Raw genomic sequence first — 8,269 nt, 5'->3', positions numbered from 1 at the left:
TTATAGGAGTAGTTTTATAAGAGAAGAATATTCTGGGCATGAGAACAGAGAATGTGTCATGAATCACTATAGACTTTTGTAGACAATTTTGTTAGAAGATTAATAATAATCAAGCTTCAAGCACAAATAATGCCACGTTTAGCGTGTAAAAAACTATCTTTTATTTATTCCCAAGTCAATTGGATCGACGAGATGGTTCTTGCCGCCAAGATAAAAATAAATTTGTTTGAAAGCTATAAATCCTTGCATTGCTGATACTTATTCCCATAGTTCTTCGAGTAATTGAGACTAAGAACAGTAGTAGAGACAGCAGAGATAGTGATTGATCATCAGGGATGGAGAAGAAGGTTGTTAATGGACAAAAGGAGCAACATCCTCAGCAACCAATCCCTTTACTGACTCCATACAAATTGGGACCTTTCCAGCTCTCCCATAGGTATTATCTGTCCACTCATTTTACTAGATTCTTGTTTTTCCTTTAGTCTCAAGTGAAATTAGTGATCATTCTTTGCTTGATTTTTGAAGATTTTTCTTATCGATGCCCATATTTTTACAGAATTGTCATGGCACCTATGACAAGGCAAAGATCTTACAACGATATTCCACAGCCACATGCTCTTTTGTACTATTCTCAGAGAGCCACCAAAGGGGGTCTGATAATATCAGAAGCCACTGGCAGTTCTGAGACATGGAGAGGGTAACTGTAGTAGCATATCTTATTTGATCTAGTCTTAATGGTGCATTTCTACCAGGAGGAATGCATAAGATTTGATCTGTATTTGTAACATGTTTGCTCATACTTGAAGCTATGTACACACGCCTGGTATATGGACAAAGGAACAAGTTGAGGCCTGGAAGCCTATAGTAGATGCAGTTCATGCCAAAGGTGGTATATTTTTCTGCCAGATTTGTCATACTGGGAGGGTGTCAAATTATGGTAATTTCTTCTCTCATTACCATTTTAAGTTGGATGGAAATAAATGGCCCCTTCTCTATTGTGGAATTCTACACTTATCTTTACCTATGAACTCTGTTTTGAGTTTGACTGTTTTTATGAACTCTGTTTTGAGTTTGAATGTTTTTACTGCTTTGTCAGGTTTTCAGCCAAATGGGCAGGCTCCAATTTCATCTACTGACAAGAAATTAGCTGCTCAAGTTCGAAATGGCGTTGTTGTTGCAGAATTTTCACCTCCAAGACGCTTAAGGACAGAAGAAATTCCTGATATTGTCAATGAGTTTAAGCTTGCTGCCCTTAATGCTATTGAAGCTGGTAAGGCTTGGTTGGAAAACTAAATCTACGGAAATTCCATTTTTTTGTGTAAAGTTATCTTGTTAAAAGGAAGCTAGAGAAGTCAAAACAAAAATAGAAACCTTGTTCATAGGGAATAATAATCTAGGATTCACCATACATAAGAGCATAGATTTGAGATGTTGCTGATGTTGTCAATTTTGTTTTGCAGGTTTTGATGGGGTTGAAATCCATGGAGCTCATGGTTACTTGATAGACCAGTTCTTGAAAGATTCAGTCAATGACAGAACAGACGAATATGGAGGTTCTCTGGAGAACCGTTGCAGATTTGCTCTGGAAATAATTGAAGCTGTGTCCAATGCAATTGGACCACAAAGACTTGGAATAAGGCTTTCCCCCTTTGCTAATTATCTAGGATCAGCAGATTCAAATCCAGAAGCTCTAGGCCTTTATATGGCTGAAGCCTTGAACAAGTATGGAATTCTGTACTGCCATGTGGTTGAGCCAAGGATGAAACTTATTGGAGAGAAATTTGAATGTTCCGATAGTCTTCTGCCAATGAGAAAGGCCTTCAAAGGTAATTTTATTTCTGCTGGTGGTTATGACAGGGAAGACGGCAACAATGCTGTGGCTGAAAATCGTACTGATCTTGTTGTATATGGGCGTCTGTTCCTGGCTAATCCTGATTTGCCTAAGAGATTTGAGTTGAATGCTCCTCTCAATCAGTATAAAAGAGAGACTTTCTACACATCTGATCCTGTGGTTGGCTACACTGATTATCCATTTCTTGAAAGCAATGCCTGATTCTGCCGGGGCGCATGCTATGGAAACTGCAGTGCAATCCAGGGCCACTACTGAAAAGCCCAAGACTCTTTGATTTTCATTTGAATTGCAGAAGTTTCATTCACGCACTGAAATAAATTGGTTGAATTTTGAGTTTGTAATCTGTGCTATGAGATGTTTCTGTTTGTCATCTCTCTCTCTCATCTACATTGTTTCTGTTTGAAAGCAATGCCTGATTCTGCCGGGGCGCATGCTATGGAAACTGCAGTGCAATCCAGGGCCACTACTGAAAAGCCCAAGACTCTTTGATTTTCATTTGAATTGCAGAAGTTTCATTCACGCACTGAAATAAATTGGTTGAATTTTGAGTTTGTAATCTGTGCTATGAGATGTTTCTGTTTGTCATCTCTCTCTCTCATCTACATTATTATCAATATTCAATACTAGAATACTCCATGGAATGGTTCATCTGATACTAAAATCAAATGAAATGGGAAGCAAAAATCAACATAGAGAATGTATTTCTAAGCAAAAGAGAAGAAAGCAGACTTGATGAATTTGTTTGTCAAGTGGAAAGTTAAGACTCATTCTTTGCTGCCATTACATTAATTGTCTGCCTCGAAATTCAGAATCATTAGGAATCCACACATCAAAATCACTAACAGTCCATTCAGCTGTCATTGCTTTGTTGCTAACATAAATTTCTGTGCCAACATTGAGAGAAGTCCAGACACGCTTTGCTGGTTTTGTTCCTGGATCCTGTGTAAGACAGATGATATAAGGCTATTATTTTCATTGGTAAAGAAATGATAATCCTAAGTCTTTATGCAAGAGCATCCCGTGGAACCGAAGGAAGTGACAGAGCTTCTTCTTGTGGATGTTAACTTTTAGACAAGCTGTTCTTACACGAGGGGCTCCAGCATAGAAGTAGCAAGGTCAAAACATTTTTCTAATCAAATACATGAGATGAATTTCACCGTAGGACTGAATGTAATCTTCATAGGATTGTCCTAATCAGGAAATTCTTTAAAGAGATTGTCAGCACAGGTTATTCTGTTATGAAAACGAAGTGTTTGAAGGAACTTCAGTTAGTAGAAGTGTTTGACAAGTTTTTGCATCTGCAAATTCCAACAGCCTCTTTTTATACTGCAGATTTCCCATAGAATTTGAAGCCACCATCTTCTTAATCTGCTTTTGAAGACTAGTACCATAATAGGTATATAATTTCCTAACAAAGAAATACTTGCCCTCTTGGTTCTCTTAGTCATGTTGAAGAGCTGGAAGAATTCACAGCAACAAGGGTTGAAGCACATGGAGCCGCAAAAACCCCCAAGCTTTCTTTGTAGTAAAAGGAGAATTGTTCTTTGCAGAAAGGCCTAATCAATATGGAGCCACAAAAACCCAAGTTTTCTTTGCAGTAAAAGGAGAATTGTTCTTTGCAGAAAAGCCTAATCACTGAAATCACTGAGTATACACTGTTTTTAGTAAGGGAAGCGTAAGTGAGGGGAAGAAGGAGCAAAGAGAAGGAAAAAATCTTTGGAGAGTGAAGTCATCTTCTGTACATTTGGAAGTCAACGAAATCAACAATATTTTTCACATTTCCAAAGAACAGCAATATCTTGATATAAAACTTTACCATTGATTTTCATACGGCACCTATGGATTTTCTGTTTTAACCAGATGATATTTTGGAGGCAGAAATTAGAGGTCAAATTGCTCTCTGTGGCCTTCTATGATTTTTTCTATTGAAATTGACCAGAAGAAGCTGATGAAGAAAATGAAGTTTACCTGATAGAAGTATAGCCGACTAGACAAGGAGCCGACATCGAGCTCCCAGGTCCTTGGATCCCCAATCCATCCCTCTCCTTGCTTTGCAGGATATCCATGCACAGCCCACTCAGGATGTGGTAGAATTTGAACTAATTCTTGTGCTTGTGGATTGCTATATGGGTCACAGATATCATATGGTTCCTCCAGATGCTCAGCATTTCCTGGAGCACAATATAGATGATAAGCTGAATATGGAAACCGAGAGGTATCATTTCTATAAACTTTTTCCCCTGTTGGACTAATGTGGTAAGGCGGGCAGGAAACAAGATTATTTGGACGGCACCAACTTGTAGTGGCTGGATTTATGATCATCTCACTGTATCTAGTCACATCAGTTATGACATCTCCATTGCAAGGAGCTCCACTATTCTTCCAACAGCTTCCAATATCCAGGAGGTAAAACTGGCTGTTAGGTCCGCCTCCTTGTTTAACTTCAAGTGTCAATTTCACCTTAAAATGGGGTGATTCTGGCAGCTGCAGCGAAAGTGCAAAAAAAAAAAAAAATTCAATTTTTAATCAGTGCCTTTCTCAAAATTGCAGTCAGGCAATTGTGTATGACATGATGTTCAATCAAATAACTTCTCCACAGGATGGTTCATCAAACTATTTGTGTCCAATATGATTGAAATAGTCGTATCAACAAGACTTTGAGATTCAGATTGAGTGAAGTGTAAGAAACCTCAGGCCATTCTGTCTCCTACTAGTGATAAGTAGCCAAGAGATATAAGCAAAAATAAACCACTAAAGAACTGACAGACCTTTCTCATTATGCCACGGCCATTGTAGTGATATCCTCCGTTAAACCCTTCTGTGGCATCAGCTCTAAGATACAACATAAGCCAAGGATACTTGGTAGATGTCGTCAACTTGTTTGACACAATCCAACTCCCACTGATTAAATTCTTCTGCCATGAAACTGCGAAAAAAGATTTTGATCCTACTTCTGAACTCAAGTGGGTATCAAGGTCGTAAGTTCCATAAAAACCACCTATTAAAGATGCTTGGTCCCCTGAAAAATCTACTCTCGAACTATTATGGTAAACAAGTGGTTGATTCATACATCCTTTACCAAAACAAGGAAAAGTTCTTCCAGTCACTATTTTACTAACTTTTCTTCCATTTTCAGGACAAAGTGTTGTATTCTTATCAAAATTGCCATTCTTCAGCATAATCATCCAAAAGTACCATGGCTCAGCAGTATCATGCACCTCACAGAGAGAACCGAGATACAATTCCTTTTCCACTGCATAAAGATCAGGATCGCTGTATGCCTTGAACTCAGTATCAGGAAATTGATCGCCAGTCCCTAATTTGTTGTCTGATTCATTCACCTTTTGTATCACTTGACACTTGCTCATCTTATCAAGAAGTAGACTACTGGGCATATCTTAGCCATTTTACCACCAAAAAAAAAATGATCAGGACAATATATGACTTTTTGCATCCAAGAGAGAGCGGATTCTTTTGAGATTGTACTTTTAACAAAATGTTTTATGACATAATGCATCTTCCCAAATATCAATTCTAGTTAAATTATGTTTCAAAAGCAGAAGATTGATACAATGGAGACTTGAGGCAAAGTACAATACTGAAAAGCTGACTAGTCTGGCTAAGCATATATATCCCAAAGTGTTTTTGAACTTGCTCCTTCACTATCTGCCAGAAGCAAAAGGAGAAGAACAAACAAATAGTTCAAGAACTGCAACTCTACATAATGGCCAGATTTCGGACTAAATATTCCCTTTGGAGGAGAAACCATAACTGTCTTCATGCCAATGGCAAAAGAAAAGGAACAACTCCTCAAGCATGTGAACAACATTGGACCAAGACAACACCAAAGTATTTTTCCAGTCTCCAGTAGCAAGATCATATAACAGATTACATATGACTATAAAAACTTAAAATATCATTACTAATGCCGGTTAAGTACCATAACCATAAACATTTTTGGCATATTGACGAGGTAAATAACACTTTTGATCTGCAAAGTTGGGACATTTTAGATCTACTCAATCAACATAATCTAACAAATTAAAGCCTAGATGTCAAACACTGAACTTATTAGACCAACCTTAGCTGGCCCAAAAAATAAAAAAAGCTCCCAGTGCAAAAATACATACATACATACATACAGACATATATATATATATATATATATATATAAAGCTGAGCAGTTAATTGGCATTTTATCTTGCTTAGGTGTGATAAAGCTGGACAATGGACCAGATTCAGGGATCTGCTCTAGGTGTCAATCAGTAGCTCCCTAGCTAGTTAACATAATAATGAAGATGATAAATTCGATTTGAAAAAGTGCAAAAAGAAGGTACTATTTAATCATAAACAACTAAAGCAACGGCTTTTCCTAATTGTTCAACTATGCAATCTTGATGTGGTCGATTCTCGAACAACTAATAATATTCTGTAAGTTGATGATAACTTATAATAATCAAGAAAACTTTGCAATCTCTTTGATTCCAAATTTGATAATGCTAATAAGTAACACCCATGATTCTATTGAGATTAGCCTCATACATGAGTATGGTATCTTTTAACAAGGAATCCAAAACAATTTGGGCCCCACTATGTAAGTCTGAAACAATCTGACACATACAATTGGAGGTGTTCTTGTACAAGAATAGTTTTAAAAAAAGGCGTTGATCAATTGTACACTTGCTCCCCTAAATCTAGTCTTTACATTTACACTACCTTAGGTTTGATCTTATTTACACCTAAATATTAGTTCCACTTCACACACTAATTCTTGCAAATAACAAGTTGAGATGACAGTAACGAGAGTCGAACTCTAATGGTTGCAAATGACATTAACTAGAGTCATTAACTGAAACATTACCACTTGAGGCAACTTTTGGTCAGACTAAACAGGGTAAGACTAACTTTAGCATAAATATCATAAATAATGTGGGGCATGATGAAAAGAAAGCATAGCAATATTTAGTACTAGTATGAGTGTGACTAATTCTAAGAGAGTAAAGTTTAAGGTCGTACATAGTTCAAGATAGGAAAAGAAAGTACAGTGAAACCTGCAGGGACAGGAAATTGGGTGCACTGAAGGTCAGCACAGTCGGCCAACCTGGGGCTGCCCATATTCGGTGCTTCACTACCTACTTCGTTACAGAAATTCCAAGCTTCAAACGCAAATCTGGCATTTGGGTTCTTCATTCCTGGGTCCCCCAGTGCTGAAATATAGGATGAAACAAAGTCTTGCTCTGTGGCCGCAGCCATTGAAACTCTGCAGCCCACATCGCAAAAACTAGCAAGAACAAGCTCTATGGAAATTATTATGCAGGCAGAGGAGACGATGAAACCCATTATTACTTCTCAGCAGCAGAATACCGAGAGCAGAAGTGTTACTTGGTCAGGAATTTGTCTGGTTTTTGTCTTTTTTAGGTCCTATTGAGCCCGTGAATACGGGGGAGTCGCTGTTGAAGTGGTTGAATTGTTGAAGAAAAGGAAGTGAGAGATTAACTTGCAAGGAAGGATTTTGTTTTCTTGTTTTGCATTCTTTTTTACTTTTTTCTTACTCATAAGACTCCGGCAAATGATAATTGTGTAAGAGAAATTTCGGGAAAGTGCGACAATCTTTTTCGTCATCTGGTTAGCCACAAACAATTCAAAATCCTTTTTTTGTTTTTTTCCACTTCAAGGCAAAGTCCAGAGGGTATTTCGTAAATGGGTGCAAGGGAACGGAAGGGATATCAAATTTAGTAATACCGAAACCTAATGGAATGAAACCTATTTGAACCCCAAACTAATGTCAATGACCGAATCCCAATTTGGTAGAATTTATTATTTCAATATTAATTTTGGTTTTAGAATTTGAGCCAAATACCTCCTTTCTTCCGTCACACGACACGCAAGAAGAAAAAAATCCGTTTCTTCGTGCAAAGACAAATAGGAGAAATGCAATTTTGGTCTCTAATATTTGGCTATATGTTAAAATGATCTCTAATATTTTGACTAAAGCAAATGTGGTCCTTAAAGTTTTTTATTTTGGGCAGCTTCAAAACAACAAAAAGGAGAATTACAAAATCTAACAATCAAAATTAAATTAGAGTTAGTCAAACATTTTGACTTTACATTTTTTCCCTAATGTTTGAAATGTTGATTAATATGGTCACTTATATTTCAAATAATTATGTTTATAATTTTGAAATGAAATTAAATTAAATACATCACAAAAATGTTCTCAAATCGAAATAAAAATACTTCATCAAATAACAACACCGCCCTTAAGCCTAAAGATCATCTTTTTATTAAATTATTACAATAGAATAACAAGACATGGATAATACATTAAAAAAATTAGTGGGAAGAGGAGAATCCTAAATAAATAACTTTATTCTAAATACTATTATGCAAATTGTGTAGGAGAAATTTTGGGAAAGT

General features: G+C 36.8%; 2 protein-coding genes across 2 annotated transcripts; one reads left to right on the top strand and one right to left on the bottom strand.

The window, feature by feature from the left end:
- The first annotated feature begins 335 nt into the window (after nt 1-335).
- On the top strand, nt 336-2,053 carry LOC113750374 (putative 12-oxophytodienoate reductase 11). The gene is made up of 5 exons (XM_027294360.1): nt 336-436; nt 557-697; nt 807-937; nt 1,097-1,270; nt 1,461-2,053. Exons 1-5 carry the CDS (start codon nt 336-338, stop codon nt 2,051-2,053), a joined length of 1,140 nt encoding a protein of 379 aa, XP_027150161.1.
- A 470-nt stretch (nt 2,054-2,523) lies between these two features.
- Nucleotides 2,524-7,354, bottom strand: LOC113750893. Its single transcript, XM_027294834.1, has 4 exons — nt 6,904-7,354; nt 4,621-5,249; nt 3,821-4,336; nt 2,524-2,791 (listed from the first exon to the last, which is right to left on the bottom strand). The coding sequence occupies exons 1-4, from the start codon at nt 7,190-7,192 to the stop codon at nt 2,633-2,635; spliced, it is 1,593 nt and encodes a 530-aa protein (XP_027150635.1). The 5' UTR covers nt 7,193-7,354; the 3' UTR covers nt 2,524-2,632.
- Between the last annotated feature and the right edge of the window lie 915 nt (nt 7,355-8,269).

Source organism: Coffea eugenioides, chromosome 10, assembly GCF_003713205.1.
Source record: "Coffea eugenioides isolate CCC68of chromosome 10, Ceug_1.0, whole genome shotgun sequence".
Taxonomy (NCBI): Eukaryota; Viridiplantae; Streptophyta; class Magnoliopsida; order Gentianales; family Rubiaceae; genus Coffea; species Coffea eugenioides.
Note: the sequence above shows the minus strand (reverse complement) of the source record. Positions and strands in the feature narration are given on the sequence as shown.